Raw genomic sequence first — 26,032 nt, 5'->3', positions numbered from 1 at the left:
TCACTATCTGTATTAATGATAAATCATAATTGATATTAGCTCGATGTTACTGAGCATGTTATCAAACCAGGAGACGTAAGGAACTGCAGATTCTGGCACTTTGAGCAAACCATAAACTGCTGGAGGAACTCAGCGGGCCAGGCAGCATTTCTGGAGAGGAGTGGGCGATGTGTCTGATCAGGACCTTTCCTTCACTGATGCTGCCTGACCCGCTGAGTTACTCCAGCATTCTGTGTCTACTATTCGCACCATTAGTGTCAGTGGGACAATTCTTACAGACTTGCCTGTACCCCGGGAGGTGCATTGAATGTTGTAACTCGTCTGCCCCGCGTATCGGTGGAGTTTTTGTTTCAGACCATGTTTGTTCGTGAAAGTGATCACTAAAAAATGCAACCAAGTGTACCCTTCCCGATTAACATCGTGTCCCCCCCCCACCCCCCGAAGCACGCTGCTTTGCTCCCAAACACATCTACCAAGTAAAAGGAAGAGACGTCGAGACTAGCCCGAGCCTCCAGCGGTAACAGGCAGAGCGAACTAAATCTCCGGGAGAAAATCCAGCCAAACGCGGCTGCCGGAGTCTATACAGCGAGCAACAACTTAGAAATAGGACCGTGCTCTAAAAACAGAGCAAGCTTTAAAACTGGCTTTAAAACACGCGTTTGATTTCCACAGCGTGTATCAACAACTGTTCCGATCAGTCATACTACACATTGTTAGAAAGTGGAGCAATATTGAATCCACGATGCAGGCAGTATTGAAAGTAAATTATTCATCCAAACTGCAGAAGATAGCGGTCTGAAGACCCGAAACATCACCCATTCCTTCTCTCTAGCTATGTGTGTCTATCTTCTGTTTCTGGTGCCCACGCTGAGTTTCTCCAGCATTTTCTCGGCGGGGTCAAAACTGAAGATGCTGGAAAATCGAAGGTAGACAAAACTGCTGGAGAAACTCAGCGGGGACAAAACTGCTGGAGAAATTCAGTGGGGATTCCCGACTGAGTTTCTCGAGCAGTTTTGTCCCCGCTGAGTTTCTCCAGCAGTTTTGTCTACCTTCGATTTTCCAGCATCTTCAGTTCCTTCTTAAACTGTATTTCATCGTTGAGATAAACATTAGATACTGCAATTGATACCGGAAAATCATGCTTTATCAATATGTTGCCGGATCTCGTGATTAGCTAGCTAGATCTAGAATGAGGTGAAATTAATGAAAATGAGACCGAAATGTACTGAATCTAACGTAAATAAGTGCAAGTCCCGGGTAAAGTATATGATTGTAGCATTCTTTCATGATATCACTGAATAAGAACGGGCTGCTCGCACATGATATGGTAGATTTTATGCAGTTTCTTCCATGCACTAATATTCATACAAAATATAAAAAAAGTGAAATGAGAAAAGATAGGTAATTGATCAGCACTTAAAATATACCTTTTGGAAAGTGGTTCCCGCACGAAAAATGAATGTAGTGTTCTTTGTCTCTCCTTTTGAGATGAAGTATTGTCTGGATGCCTTCTCTTCAAACATATCCGCATTGGACCGTCAGACATTTCGATGTTCACAAAGGGTCTGAAGAAGGGTCTCGACCCTAAACGTCGCCTATTAATTTTCTACGTAAATCTACCTCCAAAATTCAAATGATAATTTTGCCCGCATCTGACAAATCCATCTCCCGTTAATTTTATTCAAAGGAACGCGTCATACTTGAAGCAAGGTCAGTTCACACAATTATATGATAAGGATTAATGAATGGATATCGATGTAGCAGTTAACAATGACAGTTAACACATCGTTTTCGTGAACTGACCTTGCTTCAAGTATTTTGTGTTCCTTTGAATAAAATTAACGGGAGGTCATTAAAACTCAGATACGGGTACAACGATTCGAGGCGTTTAACACTTCATTCCTCTGACTCACGAAAACGATGTGACACAATTATAATTACAAAGGATGAAGGGAATGGATATCGATGTAGCAGTTAACAGTGACATAGACAGTTAACACATCGTTTTTGTGTTAACGACTCGACTCGAAACGAACAACTATTTATTAAACCCAACATACCTTACAAAGCTCGTAATGTGGGGGAGGACCATCCCCCACCTCTGAAAACATGGAGGGGACATGTCCCCCCTGCCCACCCCCCGCCCCTCCGGGATTTCCTACACTGGCTGGCAACTACATTTTAGCTTTTTTATTTAATTCTTACATTTGCCCAAAGCTGCATGTTTGATTTTGGAGTGCCATGGTATACCTACTGACAGAACTGTCTGCTCCATGCCAGGGAGTTTGATTTTCTCTGAGCTATTTTATTGTTGGGCTGTGAGTTGTCCTATTTCACTGAGGCACAATTGAAGATTTCCAATTAGAGAAGTTTGAAGAGGCTTTCAGAATGCTGCTAAGCAGATGTTTAGTCTTAAACTGGAAAGCACACACACATGCTGGACACCGCAAAAAACAGTAACACTCACACATTGATTCTTCATCCACACATTAGACACACTGGTTTGGCTCTGATGTACCAACAGTCTTTCCAAATAAAGTGAATTTTCAATCATATTATTTTTTTTCCTAATCAAATTAAGCAAATTCTTTTCTATTTTACTTGCACTTTCACTTTCAATTTATTATCTATTTATTTTCATTTGTGCACACAGAAATAGGCACGTTTCACAGTGAGCAAGTCTGTATTTGGAGCTATACTGCACTAGTCAGCATGAGGTTAATTACAATATTGCATAATATCAGATTCTCCAATACCAACACACATTCGACTTTATGTGGAAACATCCCCTTGCGTTTTCCCATAAAAATAAATGCACTGGAGGATAAAATTAAAACTCGTGGTACAGAGCAAGTACAACAGCACACAGTTGATGAGGTGAAAATGGGCAATTCAACAAACATTCAAAACTGTGAGAACAATACCATTGGCAATGATTGTAATATGACTGCCGATGATATATTTAATGAGAATATGATGAATAATGTGAAGCTACCTCTTCTTGCTACTCTCCTGTTGATCATGCTTTCCATGGGCTGCACAGTTGACTTGAAGAAGCTATGGGCTCACTGTAAGAGACCGTGGGGGCTAGCTATAGGTGTAGTTTGTCAATTTGGATTTATGCCACTTATTGCATTTATCCTTCAAATGTCTTTTAAATTGGAACCTGCTTCAGCAACTGCAGTGCTTCTTATGGGATGTTGTCCCGGAGGGGTTATTTCCAATGTTCTGAGCTACTGGACAGATGGAGACATGGATCTCAGGTGAGTGCCGATGGGTTTCTCTCGTTATTTTTCACTTATCAAGTTATGAATGTTGATTTATGCTTAACCTTCCTGCAAATATCTAACAGCCTTAGATTTACTTTGATATCAACAATGTAAAAATGCTTTGAGTTACATTTTAACAAGCTTATCTAATGCTGTGTGGCAACCACTTCAAGGTGAGCTGTAATGTGACGGTGATTCCTAATGTATGTTCTTCAGATCTTTCCTTCCAAGTATGAACTGTAAAAATAGCATCAGTCATTGAGCAACAAAAAATACCCCACAGCCCTTTGAACATTTGGTTAAAATGTTTATTATACTAAATAGTAAATTGTTATTGCTGTTTGGCCAGAGTGTTAATTGCTAAAATTAATCACAATACATTGCAAATTTATATGTGCATAAATAGAGTTCATATATAGAAATATCCCCATAGAATTCTCCCTCTCTTTATCTTCACATTCCAACAATCTCCCTCCACCACATTAGAGACCTTTGGCGTCACGCCAGAGCAAACCTCTACTCCTTGCCTATTTCAGTTTTCTAAATGGACTGTTTTCAATGCATTAGCAAACCTGCCCGCCAGTATACTTTCTACACCTCATATTTTGCTTGGGCAGTTTACATCTCAGCGGTATGAACATTGATTTCTCTAATTTCAAGTACCTCCCCAGCCAACAATGGGCCATTATGGGCTCTACCTTTCCTTAGCCATCTGCTGCCGGCCCTGAATTGTTCCGGCCTTTCCCTACCTCCAGTTCCAACCCTCTACTCTCAGTCTGAAGAAGGGTTCCGAACTGAAACGTCACCTGTTCCATTTCTCTGGAGATGCTCCCTGATCCGTGGAGTTGCTCCAGCACTTTGTGTCTATCTTTGGTATAAACCAGCATCTGCAGTTCCTTGCTACATACAACCATGTACACGATGTCTGAAACCAACTCTTTCCCTCACTGCTGACGGACGTACCTTACAACTTCCACCCCGTGCCACCTACTGCTTTGTGCTATTAACTTTTTATTCATTTACTGTCTACTAACTGTCTCCCACCTTATAAGAGACATCCCCTTATATGCTTTCCTCCTTGGATTTGTTTAATAATTTCTCAAATACCTTGCATATCCAATGAATAGTCACCATCTGGAAATCTTCACCCCGTTTCTCTCTCCACATTTGCTTTCTAACTTGTTGAGTGTTCCCAGCATTTTCTGCTCTAATTTTATATTTAATATTATATATGCACAGGTTAGCTGAGCCGAATGGTCTTAATTGCTTGTTGCTAATTGGTCTTAATTCCTGTTGAATTTTAAAATGTTAAAATTGTAAAATTGTAAAATTGTTATGAGATGTCAGATGGCTGGTTCCAAAAAATGTTTAATTAATGATGATGCTCACTTGTCACTGAATGGACTGTGGAAAAGAACTGTAAAAAAAGAATTGACCATGCTACTCTTCCAGCATAAACTGATCTTCCAGCACAGCTGATCTTCTACTTTAGCACCATTTTCCAGGGTTAACCCTATTTTTCTTGATTCCCTTAGTCAAAGAATCTATTCAGCACTATTTTGGATAAACAAGTTCTTGAGTGATCCTTTGTTCTCTAATATATCTTGCAGGTTTCTGTGTCTTCCTTTGAATATATAAAATAATAATATAAAGTATATAAAGTAATATAAAGTAATTTTGATTAAATCAAACTTACTGTATATGTATACTGTATAATGTAAAATAATTTTGTTTAATTCCTTGGCCCCATTCTAATTTCTCCTGCCGCAAGGAACCAGCAATTGTCTTAGTTGTTTATTTCCCATTTCATGTACTTGCTTTTGCAGTGTGTGTTTATGTTTTGCTCCAGTCTACCCTCGTTTTTTTTATCTTACTTTACTTATTTTTGGTCTTTCTTTAGTTGAATTCTAAATTTAACATTGTTCAATGTAAAATTGACGTTAAGAACATACGTTCTTTTAGGAAGGAGATGAGGAATTTCTTTAGTCGGATGGTGGTGAATCTGTGGAATTCTTTACTACAGAAGGCTGTGGAGACAAAGTCAGTGGATATATTTAAGGCAGAGATAGATCGATTCTTGATTAGTACGGGTTTCAGAGATTATGGAGAGAAGGCAGGAGAATGAGGTTAGGAGGGAGAGATAGATCAGCCATGATTGTATGGTGGTGTAGACTTGATGGGCCAAATGGCCTAATTTTACACCTGTCTTCTATGATCTTATGATCTTATGAACATTATGGATTTAACATTAACATTGATCTATCTTGTTGTCTCAGAAGCATCTCTTTTCTGTTTGGAATTTTGTGTTTCAAAGAAATGTTTAAATTGTTATTTTTTCTTGCTTCACTTGGAACTTTATGATAGGCATTTCCTGTCATGAGTTAGTGTCTGAAATGATCCAGGCCAGACAGGATGAATTCATTTCTGCATGCATCACTTCTTTTGGAGTGCTGCAGGGGAATTTGGACAATATTGTCTCAGGATAATTATCCTGGAAATGTTTAATGATTGATGACGAAGCTTTTGCACCAACCTAGGAAATCTACAAGTAACACGTGACCTAAGCCCTGCTCCCCCCCCCCCCCCCCCACCCCCCCTGTATTGAAGTATGCTCACCCTCAAACACCCCTGTTCCAGGAACCTGCATTCCCTCACAATCCCAGGATCTCTCCCACCTCCACCACCACAAACCTCCTCCTCCACACCAATGCTAGCCTCACTTCATCCCTCATTTCCTCCATTCCACAAGAAATACTGGGGTAGTTCCGATTCCTTCCCCATTCTCCCAACACGTGAAGGACAGGTGGATGGCAACCAGAATAGTAGGTCGGAAAAAGTCGGAAAAGTGGAGCTTAGAAATGAAGAAGATTGAAACACTGATGGGATTGTACAATAGGCCAATATGTAGACAACATACTGATATAAGCCAAAGCAACAGGGTTTATCTTAGTGGATGAGTTTAACTTTCCTAATATTGACTGGGACTTGCTCAGTGCCAAAGGCTTAGATGGGGTAGAATTGTATCCAGAGGGTTTCTTGAAACTGTATGTGGATGGTCTAACTGGTGAAAGAACCATGTGTTGGGAAAAAAGCCTAGCCACCTGTTTCAGAGGAAGAACATTTTGGGAATAGTGATCACAACTCTATAAGTTTTAGGTTTGTTTTGAAAAGGGAGAAGAGTGGATCTTGCAGAAAGATACTAAATTGGGGTAAGGCAAACTACAACATTATTAGGGGGGCGCTCAAGAGGGTACACTGGGAGCAATTGTTATTGGGCAAGTCCACATCCGACATGTGGGAGTTGGTTAAAGACCAATTGATGGATGTTCAGAACCTTCATGTTCCAGTGAAGAGGAGGGAGAAGGATGGCAATGTAAGGGAGATCAAACAGGTCATCAATTTGATCAAAATGAAAAAGGAAGCACAAGCAAGGTTTTAGACGTCAATGTATTTGAGGAATATAAAGGTGGCACAGTGGCACAACAGTAGAGTTGCTGCCTTGCAACACCAAAGAGCCGGTTGTTGCTGACTATGGCTGATGTCTGTATGGAGTTTGTACCTTCAAGTCAAGTCAAGTCAAGAGAGTTTATTGTCATGTGTCCCAGATAGGACAATTAAATTCTTGCTTGCTTCAGCACAACAGCTTATTGTAAGCAAAAATACAGAACAGTTCAGTTCAATATACACATAAATAAGCAGATAAAGTGCAATAGGCTGTTACAGTTCAGAGTCTGTTTGTTGGCGAGTTTAATAGCCTGATGGCTGTGGGGAAGTAGCTGTTCCTGAACCTGGATGTAACAGATCTCAGGCTCCTGTACCTTCTGCCCGATGGTAACGGAGAGATGAGTGTGTGGCCAGGATGGTGTGGGTCCTTGATGATTTAGGCTGCCTTTTTGAGGCAGCGACTGCGATAGATCCCTTCGATGGTGGGGAGGTCAGAGCCGATGATGGACTGGGCAGTGTTTACAACTTTCTGCGTCCTTTTCCGCTCCTGGACCCTCAAGTTGTCGAACCAAGCCACGATGCAACCAGTCAGCATGCTCTCTAATGTACACCTGTAGAAGTTCGAGAGAGTCCTCTTTGACATACCGACTCTCCATAATCTTCTCAGGTAGTAGAGGCGCTGATGTGCTTTCTTTATAATTGCATCAGTGTGCTGGGACCAGGAAAGATCTTCGGAAATGTGCACGCCCAGGAATTTGAAGTTCTTGACCCTTTCCACCATTGATATAAACGGGATTCTCCCTGCTTGGGTTTTCTCTGGGTGCTGCAGTTTCCTCCCACTATGCAAAGACATGCAGGTTTGTAGGTTTTGTTGGCTTCTGTAAATTGTTCCTAGCGTGTATGATAGAACTAGTGCATGGGTCATTGCTGGTCGGTGTGGACTTGTTGGGCTGTAGGGTCTGTTTCCACGCTGTATTTCTAAACTAATCTAAAAGCGGAAAAGAACTCATGGGCGATTAGAAGGGCCAAAAGAGACAAATTGACTTTGGCAAGTCAAATTAAGGAAAATTCCAAACATTTTTATACCCATATAAACAAGAGGATAACGAGGGAGTGTAAGTCTGCTCAAGAATAAAAAAGGGTATTTATGCTTGGAGTGGGGATATAGGCGAGGTACTAAACAAGTACTTTATATCTCTTCACCATGATGAAGAGCATAGAGAACAGTGAGATCATGGAGAATAATAATATGCAAGGGCAGTTTGAGATTGAGAAGGTGGTGGTGTTGGTGCTCTTGAAAAGCAATATGGTGGATAAATCCCTCAGACCAGATGAGCTCTTTCCCAGGTAATTGAGAGGCAAGAGAGGAGATTGCAGGCCCATTGGCGAAGATCTTTGTGGCTTCTCTCACCACAGGTGAGATCCAGGTGGACTGGAGAGTAGCTAATGTTGATCCTTTATTTAAGAAGGGAAATATAGAGAATCCCTTGTGTCCCTCAGGTCATTGGTAGGGAAGGCCTGTGTCCCTCAGGTCATTGGTAGGGAAGCTATTGGAGAGGATTCTTCGGGATAGGCTTTGTACATGGCAGGTCATGTCTTACTAACTTGATCGACTTTTCTGAAGAGGTGCCAAAGGTGATTGATGAACGTAGGGCAGTGGATAGTTTCTACATGGATTTTAGCAAAGCATTTGATGAAGTCCCCTGAGGTAGGCTGATCCAGAAGATTAAGATGCATGTAATTAATAGCGACAATTCATATGGATTTGGAACTAGATTACTGATGGAAGACGGAGGGTTGTGGTGGAAGGACAATATTCAGACTGGAAGTCTTTGACCAGTAAAGTTCCACAGGGATTTGTGCTGGGACCTCTGCTATTTGTGATATATATAAATGACTTGGACATAAACGTAGATGGGTTGGTTATTAAATGTGTAGATAACACCAACATTACTGGGGTGCGGACTATGAGGAAGGCTGCCATAGAATACAGTGGGATATAGATCAGCCACAGGAATGGGTGGAGAAATGGCAGATGGAGTTTAATCCGAGGAAGTGTGAGGTCTTACATTTTGAGAGGTCAAATATAAGGGGAAAATATACAATTAATGGCAGGGCCCTTTGCTTCATTGATGTGTAGAGGGATTTTGGGGTCCAAGTTCATTATTCCCCGAAAGTAGCAACACAAGTAGATAGAGTGGTAAAGAAGGCATATGGTATGCTTGCTTTTATTGGTAGAGGCATTGAGTATAAGAGTCAGGATGTCACGATGCAGCTTTATAGGACTTTGGTTATGCCACATTTGACGTATTGTGTGCAGTTCTGGTCACCCCATTACAGGAAAGACATGGAGACTTTGGAAAGGGTAAAGTTTACTAGAATGCTGCCTGGATTAGTGAGGGTTCAGATAGAGGTTGGACAGACTTGGATTATTGTTAGAAGAATATAAAATTATGAAAAGCATAGATTGGGCAGACAGTCAGAATCTTTTTTCCAGGATAGAAACATTAAATACTAGGGGGCACAGCTTTAAGGTGAGAGAGGCAAAGTTTAAAGGAGGTATATGGGGCGTTTTTTACACAGAGGGCGGTGAGTGTCTGGAATGCACTGCGAGGGGTGGAGGTTGAAGCCGATAGGTTGAGTGAGTGGGCAGATGCAGTATAATATAAATAATTGTGAGGTTATCCACTTTTGCAGCAAAAACAAGGGGGCAGATTATTATCTCAACGCATCCAAGTGTGGCATGTGGAAGAAAGGGGGAAAAAGGTGGTGGTGGGGGGGGGGGGGGGGGGGGGTGGAGAAGTGTTTGTAGGCTAATTACCTAAAATGGGGGACATCAGTGTTTATACCATTATGTTTGTAAGCTACCCAAGCGGAATATGAGGTGCTGTTCCTCCAGTTTGCATGTGGCCTCACTCTGCCAATGGAGGAAGCCCAGGCCAGAAAAGTCAGTATGGGAATGGAAAGAGGAGTTAAAATGGTCAGCAACAAAGAGATCGATCAAGCCTAGTGGTGGACTAAGCACGTGTTAGATGAAGTGGCCACCAAGTCTATGCTTGGTCTGGCTAATGTAAACGAGGCCACATTGGGAGCAACAAATGCAGAAGATGACGTTAGAGGAGGTGCATGTGAACCTCTGTCTCAGCTGGAAGGACTGCGGCTGTCCCTGGATGGAGGTGAGGGGGGAGGTATAGGGACAGGTGTTACATTTGCAATTGCAGGGGAAAGTACCTGGACAGGGGGTGGATTATGTGGGAAGGGCTGGATGAACCAAGGAATTGTGAATGGAAAGATGTCTACAGAAAACAGAAAATGGAAAGGAATGGGGTTGGGAGGATGTGAATGAGGGTGGGATCACCTTCAAGGTGGTGGAAATATCGCAGAATGATGTGTTGGATGTGGTCTGATTGGGGTGAAAGGTAAGGACCAGGGGAAGTCAATCCTTTTTCCATTCTGTGGGGAGGTGGAGCGTGAGCAGAACTACAGGACACAGAGGAGATGCTGGTGAGGGATCCATATATGACAGCACAGAAGGAAAAAGCATTTACTAAAAAAAGAGTACATCGCGGATATCTTAGAATGGAAAGCCTCATCTTAGCAGCAGATCGTTGGAGGTGGATAAATTAAGAGTAAGGGATGGCATCTTCGCAAGAGGTAACGTGGGAGGGAGTGTAGTCCACATAATTATGAGATAATGTGTTCATAGTAGAAATCAGTTGATAGTCTGTCAGAAAAATCAGGAGGAGAGACATGTTAGAGATGGTTCAAGTGTAATTTACAGCAGGGTGGTAGTTAGTCCAAGTGAAATTTAGTTCTCCCCCAACCCCTCCCTGCCCACTGCTAAGTCTGAAGAAAGGTCCCAACCCAAAATTCCAATCAGTGTGAAGAAGGGTCTACTCATGTTCTCCTGCGATGCTTTCTGACACACTGAGTTTTTCCAGCACTTTGTGCCTTGTATTGGTAAACCAGCATCACCATTTCCTTCTGTCTACTACACATGACCATGCTATTCATCCCCTTAAGGGCCTGTCCCAGTTGGGCGACCTAATCCGCGAGTTCTTGCGAGTTTGCCCTCGACTCATACTCGCAGCATGGTCTACATAAGATCGTAGGAGGTCATCGTGACTCTCCTTCATGCCCGAGAGTGGTTTCCACGTTCTCAAGGCATCAGCTAGGTCTCTGCATTTTTTTCAATATGTTAAAAAATGCCCACGAGTAAAAAAAGGTTGCCATGGAAAAAAATCTATATTTTTTCTACTCGTAGGTTTAGTCGTATTAGGTCGTAGTAGGGTGGCATGTTATTCGTAGGCAATCAAGGGTAGTCGAAGGTAGTCGTAGATAGCCTTCATCATAGTCGAAGGGAGGTCAAAGGGAGGTCGAAGGAGGTCATCTTCACTCTCCCCTATTCGGTGTCCAATTTTCCCGAAGTTAGTCGTAGCTAGTCGTAGCTAGTCGAAGCTGGTCTTCAACATAGTCGAAGGAGATGGAAGGAGATCTTCTACATAGTTGAAGGAGGTCTTCAACATGTCATTCTTTCAAACTCTTCTAAACTGGCCAATTAGGTTGCCCCTTTACTCGCGCCCTTTCCCCCAAATCGCCACCACGCATAATAAGGATGTCAGACATCCCCAAAGACTGGGGAGGTCCATGTTAATAAGTCCCTATCTTCAATGTGGTCAAGCCTGTGCCTGTGCTCTGAAACCTATTGTAGGGAACATGAAAAAATCCACGTAAATTGTGATTTTACCATAGGGCATTCATGACTATATTCTGTTACACTGAGATAATGATCAAAATGTTGATCAAAATCAAACTGAATAACTTGGCAAATATATTTATATCACGTTTGTTTCCACATAAACTTATGTAAATCGTTATGGATATTGAGTATCATTTTACTTGCCCACCCGTGGCAATAAACTAAACTAAACTCCTCGCTGTTTGCAGGATAAGTTAGGTTGTTTTGTTTTCTACTGATTGCAAATTCCAGTCTCTATTCTTTAAGCCAACATTTCTGAAGAAGGATTGTTTAGTATTATTTCAAAAACAGTAACCGCTTTGTGTTTTGCAGTATTTTCATGACAGTCATCTCTACAATCCTGGCCACCGGTTTCATGCCTTTGAATCTCTTCATCTACTCACCCACCTTGGCACAAGGATTAAACGATACCAACAAATCACCAGATGCAAGGACGATTCCACCTTACAAAGAAATAGGTGATCAAATTTATTTCTGCCTATTTATATTATTTGAAGTATTAAAATAACTAAAAATAAATAAAACTCTTAAAAAGCTTGATAGGGCAGATGTAAGGACAACACTTGTGTTGTTTAGAGATACAGTGTGTAAATATGCCCTTTGATTCAGATTCAGATTCAGATTCAATCTTTATTGTCATTGTGCAGTGTACAGTACAGAGACAACGAAATGCAGTTAGCATCTCACCCAGAAGAGCGAACATAGAATAATGAACACCCGCACACTAGTTCTATTCTATACACTAGAATAGACACAAGGTTTACAATGTCAGGACAGAGATGGGAATAAGCTTTGTTACCTGAGGGCAGTGAATCGTTAAGTTCTCTTCTCGGGAGGGTTATGGAGACATTCTCAACAAGTGTATTCAAGACAAGGATCAATAGATTTTTCGATATTTAGGGGATTAAAGAATTGCTGATGCTCAGCTGTAATCTTACTGAATGTCAGAGAAGGCAAGTTCAATGCTAGCATTTATATCAAGAGGACTGGAATACAAAAACAGAGATATAATGCTGAGGTGCTGGTCAGGACACATTTAGAGTACTGTGAGCAAATTTGGGCCCCATATCTGAGGAAGGATGTGCTGGCTCTGGAGATGATCCAGAGAAGGTTTACAAGAATGATTCCAGGAATTAATGGGTTAGCATATGATGAGCGTTTGACAGCACTGGGCCTGTACTTACTTGCTGGAGTTTAGAAGTTTGAGGGGGGACCTCATTTAAACTTATAGAATAATGAAAAGCGTAGTTAGAGTGGATGCGGAGAGGATGTTTCCACTGGTGGGAGAGTCTAGGACTAGCGGCCATAGCCTCAGAATTAAAGGGCGCTCTTTTAGAAAGGAGGTGAGGAGGAACTTTTTTAGTCAGTGGGTAGTTAATCTGTTGCAACAGAGAGCTGTGGAGGCGAAGTCAGTGGATATTGTTAAGACAGAGATAGACAAATTCTTGATTAGGACAGGTGTCAAAGGTTATGGGGAGAAGGCAGGAAAATGGGATTAGGAGGGAGAGATCAGACATGATTGAATGGCAGAGTAGACTCGATGGGCCGATTGACCGATTGACCTAATTCTACTCCTATAACTTGTGAACTTGTGAGAAGGGGCAAGGAATTCAGCAACTTTCTCCTGCTTCTATTTCTTATGCTTACTTACTTTCTTTAATACCTCAACACAGGCCCCTGCCTCCATGAATAAATGTTTTTAATGGTTTGTGATCAACCCCACCTTTATTTTAGGAGCCCTTCTCCAGTTTAGGTGCTTATAGTATATTCAAGATTCTCTTTATATTTTATCCCAGTTCTTCTTGATCTTTCTCTTTGCGTCTTTTATTTCTTTTTTTCACTTCCCCTCTGAACTCCTCTTTTGCACTTTTGTGATTGGTAATCTATTTTATGTTTCAATAATTGAAGTCCCTTATTATTATTAGGGTGGCACAGTGGCACAGCGGTAGAGTTGCTGCTTTACTGCGCCAGAGACCCGGGTGCGATCCTGACTAAGGGTGCTGTCTGTACGGAGTTTGTACGGGTTTCCTCCCACATTCCAAAGACGTGCAGGTTTGTAGGTCAATTGGCTTTGGTAAAATTATAAATTAATACTAGTGTGTAGGACAGTGCTAGCTTACGGGGTGATCGCTGGTTGGCATGGACTCGGGTGTCGAACGTCCTGTTTCCACACTATCTCACTAAAGTCTCTAAACTTCATGGCTTTTGTGCAAGATTGTAATTTATCTTCATTTGTTCCTCAGTGACCTTTCTATTAGGTGAGGGACTACAATGAAGTGCCAGTGGACTAATTGTTCTATTGTTTCACTTACGCATAGAGCTGCCATCTACGATTGCTCCAAAATAAACTGTCTCCATCTCTCTCCCTTTTCTGTAGCGTAAAGCATGTTTGATTTCTAACATTTCCACTTTCTGCTGATGGTTAATTGAACTGAAATGCCATTGATCATGTTCCTGTCTATACACCTGCTACTTGACCTGCTGAGCACTTTAGTGTATTTTTCTTCCAACATCTCTAATTTGTTAGCTTTTTGTGTTCCTCACTGTTTTACTTTTTGCTTTCTCTTGTAATGGATGACCTTGCATTTTTCCCACATTATAATCCATCTACCACATTCTCCCAATCCAAAGTGTCACGTAGCTTTGTATCATCAGCAAGTTTCACATCAGTCCTCACCAGGGAAAGTGATACCTTCAAAGTCTCATCAAAGGAAGATATCATTGGGTTTTTGAATATGCAAATTGTTAAAGAAGAAGTTTAAGAAAGCCTACAGAATCGTGGAACTTTTTCTTCGAAATATCTCGGGATAACATTGTTCATTAAGAAGCTGCATGCCTTTTTAACTCAGTGTTTTGTAATCAACACCAACTTTCTTTAGTTTCAATTTTAAGCTGCCATCATCTGACAATGATGATACATTGCTGGAGGCCGTTCCACTGGGTTATAATTGAAGAAAGCTTTGATACATATTGGGAGACTTTTATGGATCTCACCAGAATTCCACCAATATTTTCCTTATAAGTGCTCTGAAGATTTTGCAGAAGCAGAGAGAGTTCTGTGCTGCTCTATTTCTAGAAGATATGTGGGACACTGGAAGAAACGGTGTGTTTTGATTATGGGCAGCTTGCTAGAGGCCCCTTTTGGAACAGAGGAAGAAGGGACCAGATGGGCTGCATTCCACCATCAACAGTGATCATGAGAGAACATCTGTTACCATTCAAGCATCATTACCATGATAGGAAAGAAACACAGTGGCAACACAATGACGCCACTGGCAGAGTTGCTCCCTCACAACACTAGAGACACAGGTTCAATCCTGATTTCGGGTAATATCTGTGTGGAGTTTGCATGTTCTCCCTATGACCCTTGCATGTTCTACCTAGGTTTCCTCTGGATTATCTGGTTTCCTCCCACATCCCAAAGACATGCATCTTTGTAGGTCAATTGGCCTCTCTAGAAATTGCTTCTAATTTGTAGGGAGTGGATCAGAACTTCTGATAACGTAGGACTACTGTGAACGGGTGATCAACGTGAGCTGAAAGGCCTGTTTCTGTTGTTGTATCTCTGTGAACTAAAAAGTAAAGCATTTGGGGAAGAATAGTAAGATTAAACGAGAACTTACCAGTTTGAAGTTTGATCTGTATTTTATGAGGAGTTACGATGAGGGATTACGTGAAGAAGCCCGCCAGGCGCATGCGTGTCATTCTTCAAAGCAGCGGTGTGGAATCACAGATAACTGTAATGACTAAACATAGTAAGATTAGAGAAGAGGTTCCAGTTAAGTATATGATCTGGGTGGGAGCCTCATCGTAACTCCTCATAAAATACAGATCAAACTTCAAACTGGTAAGTTCTCGTTTAATCTTACTATTTTACTTCGGAGTCACGTGAGTGACTACGTGAAGATTTTAAAGCTCTGTGATTTCATGCCGTGGAACGAGTCCATGCATCACGTCTGCCTTTGACTGTTGGGAGGATTGTGTTAACATAATTTGGACATGAATTCGACATTGAAATCATAAATTTTTAACACAAGTTTATAACCCCTTTATATGGGTTTAAATTAATTTACAGAACTTAAATTGTTTCTGCAAATGTTCCAGGTTTCATTACTGGTTTATTACAAATAATTGGAATGTTTTTCCCCTCCAGACCATCCTGCTGCCTAGAGGATTTGGTCCATTGGTACATCCAACTGTATCGCTGCCGATGTAGCTGCAGCCCTGGTGGAAAGAGATTTAAAAAATTTTAGTATCCACCCCAGCCTGTGTTTAGCAACTGTTTCAGCCATCTTGAGATGGTCTGGACCGTCACTCTTGGTGTGGTTGCTAGTGGCTGATAAAAAATGTGCCTTTTCATTGCCTCTTAGGATATTCGTTTTCTCCATGTGTAACGACAGATGTTTTATTATACACAGACGGTCATCTGTTGGGTATGACCTAATTGTATATAGAGGCCTTTTTCTGTTCTGCTTACTATCTCATAAATATGAAACGTAATATTTTCCGTTGAGAAAGTCATGTTGTCCAGTCTTGTTTTGCAGTGACTGTATCCTTTGTGCCGTGACCAATACCATTAGCATGACCGTTTTAATGTCAGTCTGTGTAAGGACAGAACTGTTGCTGGAGACCAATTCCTGAGCATCTTCAGGATTATACTCACATCCCATATATGGGAGTATCTGGTACTCCTCATAGGCTTTGTACCAGTGGGTCAGTCCCAACAGTGTAATGGTCTGTCCCCTGCCATAGGTAAGTCGATAGGGCACTTCTGGCGCAGTTGATGGCACTGTAACTGAGCCCCTCATCGTAGTGGAGGCCTGCCAGATATTCCAGAACAGATGGGATGTTCATGTCTCTGATTCCATGTTTGATACCACTGGGAACCATGGTTGTGTGGGCCAATCGGGTACTACCAATTCCAGATGCAGAGTCTGTTGTATTTCCTTAATACCCGACTGATGAGGCAGGAAAGGAGGGAATGCGTAAATAAACAATTTCCCCTCCCCTCCAATGCAGCGAAAATGCATCTGTCGCCGCTGCCCCAGGGTCTGGTTCCTGTGTAACATAACTTGATAACTGGGACCTGGTGTCTGCCACTGAATTTAGTCTTCCTGGTAGATAAGTGGTTGATATCCAAATATCTTTCTGGAGACACCATTGCCAGTTTGTATGGCCAGATTGTCACATGTCGATTTGTTTCCACCCTGTGGTTAATGTATGCTACCACGGTGGTATTGGTATTGGTGGCTCCGCACCAATTGTACTGGCATCAGTTTGTAGTACCATGGAAAAGGTTACTGACAATGCTTGGATAGGAACAAGGCCAGAGTTATCTATCCACCATTTTAGTTCCATTTTAGCCTGATTGGTAGTTTCACAGATCTGTCAAAGTGACCTGCATAATTTAGAGTGCTTGTTTTTTGCTCTCTGTATGTTTTGGTAATGTAGAGGTCCAAATTGTGTGGCTGGAAAGGCAGCCATCATTATGCCAATTACTTTGGCTACCAATCTGATGGATGGTTTGCTGATGTCAGTGAGGTTTTTATAAGCCTCTATTAAATCTGTAGCCTTTCCCTTAGGCAGAGTCACCGACATGTGAACTGAGTCAATGGTGAAACCCCAGGTAGTCCATAGTAGTGGGAGACGTTAGTTTAGATTTAACTGGATGAAACGAATCCCAGTTCCCCAAATAACTTTTTTGTGGCTGTTACAGTTTGTTTAGCCAATTCCAAAGTTTTTGCACATAATGAGTATGTCATCTAAATATGCCATGACCATGTGTATACGTTTCCGTAGAAACGCTTGGGCTGGTTTCAAAAAAATTTGTGAACAGCCTGGGCTGATGATAACCCATTTGGCAGTGCTTTATACTGCTAGAGTTGTCCCATCCAGTTGAATTTAAGTAACATCTGTGGTCACCTCGTATAGGCACTGAATAGTAAGCATCTTTTAAAATGATGCTGGCCATTGAAGTAACCTTTGGGAATTAATTGTTAAGCAGTAACAAAGGTATCTATTTTGTTAGATCTATGATGATGCGATGACCATCATCTTTTTGTTTATATATTGGACACGAATTTTAATGGTTCGTGTTGAGTTTTCTCAATTACACCTTTTATGTAAAGCCGCTTAAGTTCAGCTTGTGCTTTTGATTTCCTTTATCAGAAAGCACGAACATTCGGTTCAGTATATGTTGAACTGGAGGGCTGTACTTGTGTATAAACTCTGTTGTATAGCCGTGGATACTGCTTAAGATGTAGATATCGGTTGTTATCATGCTCCATGCATTCAGAAGAGAGTGTTATCTCCACCCAATCTCCATGCCCACTGTTTGTAGGGAACCAGACCCACCTACCTCCATAGTTATCAGTGGCAGGTTTACCTTTTTGTAGGTTCTTCGCTGTTGTAGTGCTGGGGTCTGGATTTACGGTTTGGTTGGCGTTGGAGGTCCCGCATCTTCCGAGAAGGCCGGTCTGGGCCATGGCCTAAAAGACTCATGTTTTTGAGTACCGGTCCTTCGAGCTTTCACCAGTTTTGCTGGTGGGTGCGTGGGGGTGCTAGGTTCCAGTAGGTTCTCTTGTTCCTGCACCCCTTGCACACTTTCTTCTGCGGACCCCTCTTCCAGGTCAGCCCAGAATTGACCCACAGTGTTTCCCTCTGATGAGGTAGAAGCACTGTGCAGCCCTCAAAGAGGTACTGCTGTGGGTTATCATAGGGCCCACAGTGACCCGACTCCATGTCCCGGAGTCTGTCACGTTGGAGCAAAGCTCCCATACACCGCTTCTTCCCGCTCCAGCGCTCTCAGGAGCTGGCCGCAGGCGGTGATTCAAAGTCGGACTCCTCTGAGTCCACCCACGACCTTGTTTGTTTTGTGTCTAGCCTTTCCGCCCGGCCGCGTGGATCTGGCCGGTGTGGAGGCGACATCGGGCACAGCTGACCCCACTACGGGTGATCCAAGTGCCGCTGGCTGCTGCTGGCTGCCCGCTGCTCCACGGTCCTCCTTCTCCAGCTTTGTCCTTACTGTCCTTCCGTGGAGTGGATATGGCCGGTGTGGAGGACATCTGTGCACAGCTGATTCCATCTAGCCACCAGCTTTGTCGCAGCCCGTTGTTTCTGCACCTGCAATCAGCATAGAAATGCAAAAAAAAGACCGCAGCTCTTACCTGCAGGTCCATTGCTACGGGTGAGCGTCATTCTAACCCGTCTGCTGCCGTTAATGACTGTCAAAGTCAACGGCCCCATTTGAACGGTCTCCCGCCCGGCCGTGGTGTTCTGGCCGGCGCGGGACCAAAAGTCGGCACTGCTCTCCTTATAACGGGAGATAAACGTGCCTTTGGCTGCTGCTGCCGGCTGCCTGTGACTCCGCTGTCTCCCCCAGCCAGCTTCACTAGCAGCACTGTGGACACTCCTTTGTCCAGCTTCCCCTCCTGTACAGACCTAGCGCGGGGAAACATTAGTTTTGCTCCCTCTCCCGCCCGGCCCGGTGCGGGAGCGAGTCGGGAGCGAAAGTCGGGCACAGATATTCCCATTACGGGAGCCGACTCCGGCCGCAGCTGTAGTCCCCTGTTGCGCTCACTCCACCTGGCTTAGCCACGGCAGGAGCGCAATCTCCTTTTGTCCCCTAATTTTAAAAAAGGGGACAGAGCACAAATACAACCCACTGTCTTTGTGGGTTGTTGGCTCCCATTTCCTCCACCCGTTTGGGGTGAAGTTTGGCACTCGCTCCCGTTATGGGAGATGCTGGTGCCGACGTCCGTTGCTGGCTGCCTGCTGCTGTTCAGCGGCAGCTCGGGAGCCTTCCTGCAATCAAGAAAAAGGTAAGGAAATCTCTTACCTGTTGTTGCTGGTTCTCAACCTGCCGTTCGGGAGGAACATCCGTCCTCCCGCTGTGATTTCCGCAGCCCACAGACCCCTGTAGCGTCGGTCCTTGGGGCTGTTGTCCGAGTTTGTCGGACTGACGGCTCCGGAGGCTCCCTTGTCGGCGTTCTCTACCGGAGCTGAATTCGCACGGACTCCCGCTAAGGGAGACTGTCGTGCCACCGGCCGTTGCTAGCTGCCTGCTGCTTGCAGACTCCTCCCCCGCCAGCTTTCACAGCCTTCTGTATAGAACGATGTTCCCTTACCTTACTGTTGCAGGTTCGAAACCCTGCCGTTCGGGAGGAACGTCCTTCCTCCCGACAATGACGAGTTGCAATGCGTGTAGCGCAATGGCACGCATGCGCCTGGCGGGCTTCTTCACGTAGTCACTCACGTGACTCCGAAGTAAAATCAGAGCGTTTCAGGTAAATAATCCCTATCTGGGAGGAATGTTCACTGACATCGAATGAGCGCCATTGAGAAATGCTCTCTCACATGTGACTGAGCCATTCTTGCCATTGCTTTTCACAAATGAGGATCCTTCAAGAACTCCACCAACATTTCCTCTCTTCTTGGTGAACCATAATATCACATTGTTAATTTCTGTGTTTCATCTTGTTTAACCATCGCCTCTTGATCATAAATAATTAATTTATTTTAAAAAAATCAAAAAGACCAACTGGGCAGTAACCAGAACATGAGAAACTTTATTTATAAATTCATTTCAGCTGTTGTTCTTTATTTTGCTTTAAGCCTTTGAGCTCATGTTGGTGAATGTCCAAATCATTTAATAGTTTGGTTATTATAGTTTGGACGTCACAATCTGGCAGATCATATCTGCTCACATAATCCTTCCCCTGATATTCCTGCATGAACTGCTATATTCTCCATCCACACACTACCAATCACCTGGATTCTATAGATATGCTATTTTTCTTAGCTGTTGAGGTTTTCCTTTATTGCTCAGACTCCATTGTAGGATCAACAATGGGGCAATAATGCTCGACATTGCTCCTCCAATGGCAAGTTCTAACTGAAGTAATGCTTACCCTAGATTCCATGTTCAGTCTGGTCTGAGCTCATGTTGGTGAGGTAAAACTTGTAAAAGTTTAGGAGGGGTCCCGACACAAAACATTGTCTGTCAGTTTTGTCTGGAGGTGCTGCCTGGCCTGCTGGATTGCTCCAGCACTTGGTGTCTATCTTTACTATAGACCAGCATCTGCAGTTCCTTTTTATTGCATAATGCAGAACTTGTTTGCAAGTTCGTTAATGCGAAGTTAACAGTGTAAGTGTTAACAATTACAACATAAAATATTACAGGATGATAGAAATGAATTATATGTTTTAAAACAAAAGTGATGTACTGTGCACTGATATGGCCTCAAGCATCGTTAAACAGCTTTACCAAAGAACAAACTGCTAAAAGAACTCAACAGGTCAGGCAGCATCTGTGGAGAGAGCTGGGCAGATGGTGTTTCGGTTTGGGACCCTTCTCCAGACTCACCAACACATGATGCCGAGGGTAGAGTGCAGGTCATGGAGGCAAGACCTCTGGGGGAAATGATGAATACATTGCAGGTACTTGAGATCCTGACCGGGACTGAATTGAGAAGTCTAGAAATGTGGCTGGAAGCCATACAAGATAAGACGGGGGCAAAGCTAAATGCTGAAGGACAGGAGGCTCTGCTCATGAGTCAGAATGATAACAAGATTGAAGAGCAGGAGAGTTGTAGGAATCACGGAGGGGGCGAGCAGTGAGGGAGGGTCTTATGAAACTCCCGACGGTGAGGAGGGGACACCATCTTCAAGGTAGGCATATTTTGAGGAGATTTTGCGATGGAAAAGTAAAATGGAGACACAAGTGAATGTAGATGCTGCATCCCTTTTCAAACAACATTAACTTTGAGCTGATTGCATCAGGGATCTGAGAGTGCAGGCCCATTGCTCCTGTGGTGCCGGAGGTAGATCGGGTGGTCAAGAGGGCCTTCATCAGTCATAGTATTGAGTATAGAAGTTGGGAGGTCATGTTACAGTTGCACAACGCATTGGTGAGGCCACATTTAGAGTATTGTGTTCAGTTTTGGTCACCCTGTTATTGGAAAGATATCGTTAAGCTGGAAAGGGTCCAGAGAAGATTTACGGGGATGTTGTAAGGACTCAAATGGCTGAGCTATATGGAGAGGTTGAGCAGGCTAGGACTTTATTCCTTGGAGTGCAGAAGAATGAATGATGATCTTATAGAGATGTATAAGATCATGAGAGGAATAGATAGGGTGAATGCACAGAGTCTTTTACCCAGAGTAGGGCATCAAGATCCAGAGGACATATGTTTAAGGTGAGGGGGTGAAAGATTTAATAGGAACCTGAGGACCAACATTTTTACACAAAGGGTGGTAGGTATATGAAACGAGCTGCCAGAGGAGGTAGTTGAGGCAGGGACTATTACAATGTTAAAAATAGGTACATGGATAGGGCAGGTTTCGAGGGATATGGGCCAAATGCAGTCAGGTGGTGCTAGTGTAGTTTGGACATGTTGATCGGTGTGGTCACGTTGGGCCAAAGGACCTGTTTCCACGCTGTATGACTACTCTGTGGCTCTAAGACTGGAGGAGGGCATGCAAGGTTGCAAGTTGGCTCTTTATCTCTTCCAATTAATCTTGGGGACAAGGTGGCCTTTCCAATTATTCCTGATGACAGGGTAGATATTGCTCTTATGAACCTGCAGTGAAGGACCAGGGAGTCCAGCATGTGGGCTCACTGGAGGGTTAGTGAAATGGACCATAATGGAGCATTTATGTGAGGAGAACGTTTTGGACGAAGCGATCAGCAATATTTGTAGACTCTGTTTAGCAGTTCATTGTCCCTTATTTTGCCTATGGACAGTATGTCAGTTGTTCACCTTTTGACTATCACCAGCACTGACTCCTTGCACCAGATATGTGTTATCTTATCCAGGAAGAGACAGAGTTATGATTATGAATGAGTGTATTAATGGTTCTGTTATTACCGAAATTCAATTAATGCTTATACTTCTCCATAACCTTGCATTTAAAGCATTGGCTTAACTTGCTACACAATACATTAAATCACAAAACTCATGACTTGGACACGGACATTACCCGTGTGAGAGGAACTCATCAGGTTCACTACAATGAGTTGTGGTCTTCGCTGAGTTCAGAAGTCAGGGTTCTCCTTCTGTGGGGGTAGGTCCTAGGTTATCGTTGCCGAAGTGCCTGATGTTTCTTCTTTTATATGTTTTTACACTGATCTTTCACCATGTTGGGGTACCTTAAATGCCCGCTGAGCTGATCGTACCCAGAGAATCAAGGAATTGTTTCCCCCTGAAAGTTTCCTTGAGCAGCTCTCATGACCACAAAGGTATTTCGCTATCCAAACCTGGGCCAGGTATCACTTATTATTTTTGTAACAATTAGCTCTTCTGCCTTCTGATTGGACCTTGATACCTGGGGAAAAGTTTCAGATTTTCTTAAAACTTAGTAGTTAGTGTCTTGTTTTTACTTTAAAGATACAATGTGGAAACAGGCACTTCGGCCCATGGAGTGCACTCTGATCAGCGATCACCCCATACATTAGCACTATCCTACACACTAAGGACTATTTGCAATTTTACAGAAACCAATTAACCTATAAATCTGTACATCATTGGAGTGTAGGATCAACCGGAGTACCCAGGGAAAACCCACATGGTCACAGGAAGAATGCACAATCTCTGTACAGAGAGCACCCACAGGATCGAACCCGGGTCTTTGGCGCTGCAAGGCAGGAACTTTACCACTGCGCCAATGTTGTTGTCAATTTATCTGGCCTATGAAACAATGAAGCCCCTCAAAGCCAGGAACTCACCACTGAAAATAATGCCACTAGGGATCGTCCATTTCCTTAGCTCATGAAGGTCTGGTCACAGTGAGTAGCTAACCACAATAGCTGACATCTCAGCATAGCCCTGAATCACAGTTCTATGATCTAATAATCGTTCCTGGAAATAACTCTTCCAATTAAGCTGCGTTCAATCTGTTAGCATTCTCGGGAAACTTCTTGGACCATTAACTATTCTTTTATGTGGTCTGTTCAAACTAAGTACAATGTGAATGACTGTATTTAACTCTTTATGTCACTTTTGCAGATGTAAAATTGGCCTATTTTTGCATGGTGATATGTTGAGGCAAATGCGGTGGGAAGCACATTTCATGCAAATGTCAATGCAGGCTGAGGTAGTTGTGCCTTTGACGACAGCTGCTGAGAAGAATGATGCCACCTTGAGCAATAGGGTTTCATTATTGTCTGTAGTTTGGATCATGGGGTTTGGATTGTGCTATAACTACGTCTGCTGCAGCAATCTCCTCCGTCAACTACTGGATTAATTGCCTATTGAGGTCCTTGCTCTGTCCAGGGAAAAGTTTAGTTCAGTTTAGTTTTTTTATTATTGTCATGTGTATTGAGATACAGAGAATGAGATATAGTGAAAAACTTATCAAACCATACCTGTAGCCCTTCTTGAATAGAGATACAATATTTGCCTCCCTCTAGTCTTCTGGCACCTTGCTGGTATTTAATACTGACTGATAAATCTCAGTGAGGGCCCCTGCAATTTCCTCTCTAGCTTCCCACAGTGTCCTTGGATATATCTGATCATAGAGTCATAATCATGGAGTCATACAGCATGGAAACAGGCCCTTCAGCCCATGTTGCCCACATCGGTCAACATGTCCCAGCTACACTAGTCCCACCTGCCTGCGTTTGGGCCATGTCCAGGATATTTGTCTATTTTCATACGTGTCAGGACCGTCAACACCTCTGGAACTGTGATACTAACCTTCGGAGAAAGTAGAGGCACTGGCGCGCTTGCTTGACCATAGAGTCAAAACTATAGTGGTGGTTTAGTTTAATTTAGAGATACTGCGAGTCCGCACCGACCAGCGATCCCCATACATTAACACTACACTACACACACTAGCGACAATTATTTTTACACTTATACCAAGTATACAAACCCAAGCCAATTAATCTACAAACCTGTATGTCTTTGGAGTGGGGGAGCAATCTGAAGATATCGGAGAAAACCCATCCGGTCACGGGATGAACGTACAAACTCCGTACAGACAGCACCCATAGTTGGGATAGAACCCGGCTCTCTGGCACTGTAAGCTGTATAGGGCAGCAACTCTACCGCTGCGTCACTGCGCCACTCTGGTTAGACCAGCCCAAATTGTTGGTGATATTTACACCCAGGAACCTGAAGCACTCAACCCTATCCACCTCTGCAGCATTAATACAGACAGGAGCAAGCACTCCACCTTCCTGTAGTGGATGACCAGCTTCTTCATTCTGTTAACATTGACGGTGAGGTAGTTGCCCTGACACCGTTACCACTAAGCTATCTATCACCTTCCTGTACTGTTGTTTGAGATTGTTTGTGATCGGACTACTGCTGTGGTGTCATCTGTAAACATGTAGAGAGTTAGAATGTAATTGGAGTGACAATAGAGAGTGTAGAGGGAGTATAGCAAAGGACTGAGGATGCAGCCATGTCAGGGCATCAATATTGAAGATTATTATGGAGGAGGTGTTGCCATCAATCCTTACCGATTGTGGTCTGCAGATCAGGAAGTCAAGGACCCAGTTGTAGAGGAGGGTGATGACTCCTCGGACCAGGAGTTTGAAGATGAGTTTGGTTGGAATTATGGTGTTGAAGGTAGAGTTATAGTCAATAAATAAGATCTGATGGAGGTGTCCTTCCTATCCAGATCTCCAACACTAGTGTATGGTCACCGAGATGAAAGCTAAAATGACTCAAATTTACAGCCGTCAGCAGAATTGTCTTCAAAGTGGTTAAAAAAGCAAAGTCATGCCTTGCCCCCAGAATGACTGAAGTTTATTCTGCAGAGAAGGAGTAATATTTAAGTTCCCTCTAAATGTTTCTAACAAAACAAAGCTACCAGTCAGCACCAGATTTCATTATCTCACTGTCAAAGTCAGCATTGCATATTTTGTATGATTGCCAAACTTAATTTATTTAAAAGGCAGATGATTAAATAAGTCTGGCACAATTAAAAGTAAACAAAGCAATCAATAATTCAGATTATTGACATTCTGAGGTCACTGAATGAGCGGTCAGCTAACATTCCCTGTTGGCATTTCTGCAACAGGATGTGAGCCTGGACCATGGAGACAGTGTCATAGAGTCATAGTCATAGGGACATGGGGACATGGGGAAATGGAGACATGGAGACAGAGAGACATAGAGACATAGAGACATAGAGACATAGAGTAATAGAGAGACATAGAGACATACACTGTAGAGACATAGTCCTAGTCACCAGGGGCGCCACATGATTGGCAGCCCCATCAACAGTGTCTGTTTTTTCATCTTTTGTTTTATTTTTAGTGTATTTTAAAAGTTTGTGTAAATGTTCTCTGGTTTGTTTTATGTGGAGGGAGGAGGAGGGTGGGCGGGGGAAACTTTTTAAGAAACTTTTCTTACCTTGCCGGAAATGCGATTGTTTTCTGGATCGTATCTCCAGTCGCTCTGTGGCCTCTGTGGTGGTGGTGCTGGCGGCCTCCTCGGACTGACTTTGAGCCCAACGCAGGGCGTGGATTTAACATCGGAGCCGAATCCTTGCCTGGGATTGATGCAGACTTTACCATCAAGAGCTTGCAGTCTCGGGAGAGGCCCAGTCGG

At 43.2% G+C, this 26,032-nt stretch overlaps 1 protein-coding gene across 1 annotated transcript in view; it reads left to right on the top strand.

Moving 5' to 3' along the window:
- Positions 1 to 2,817: 2,817 nt before the first annotated feature.
- slc10a6 (solute carrier family 10 member 6) overlaps positions 2,818 to 26,032 on the top strand; it is a 39,253-nt gene continuing 16,038 nt past the window's right edge. Inside the window, exons 1-2 of the mRNA XM_033024374.1 lie at positions 2,818 to 3,263; positions 11,785 to 11,930. Of these exons, the coding sequence (XP_032880265.1) occupies positions 2,884 to 3,263; positions 11,785 to 11,930 (526 nt within the window). The 5' untranslated portion in view covers positions 2,818 to 2,883. The remainder of the gene's footprint in view (positions 3,264 to 11,784; positions 11,931 to 26,032) is intronic.

Source organism: Amblyraja radiata, chromosome 1 (genome assembly GCF_010909765.2).
Source record: "Amblyraja radiata isolate CabotCenter1 chromosome 1, sAmbRad1.1.pri, whole genome shotgun sequence".
Lineage (NCBI taxonomy): Eukaryota > Metazoa > Chordata > Chondrichthyes > Rajiformes > Rajidae > Amblyraja > Amblyraja radiata.
This window is presented reverse-complemented; position numbering and strand designations above follow the sequence as displayed.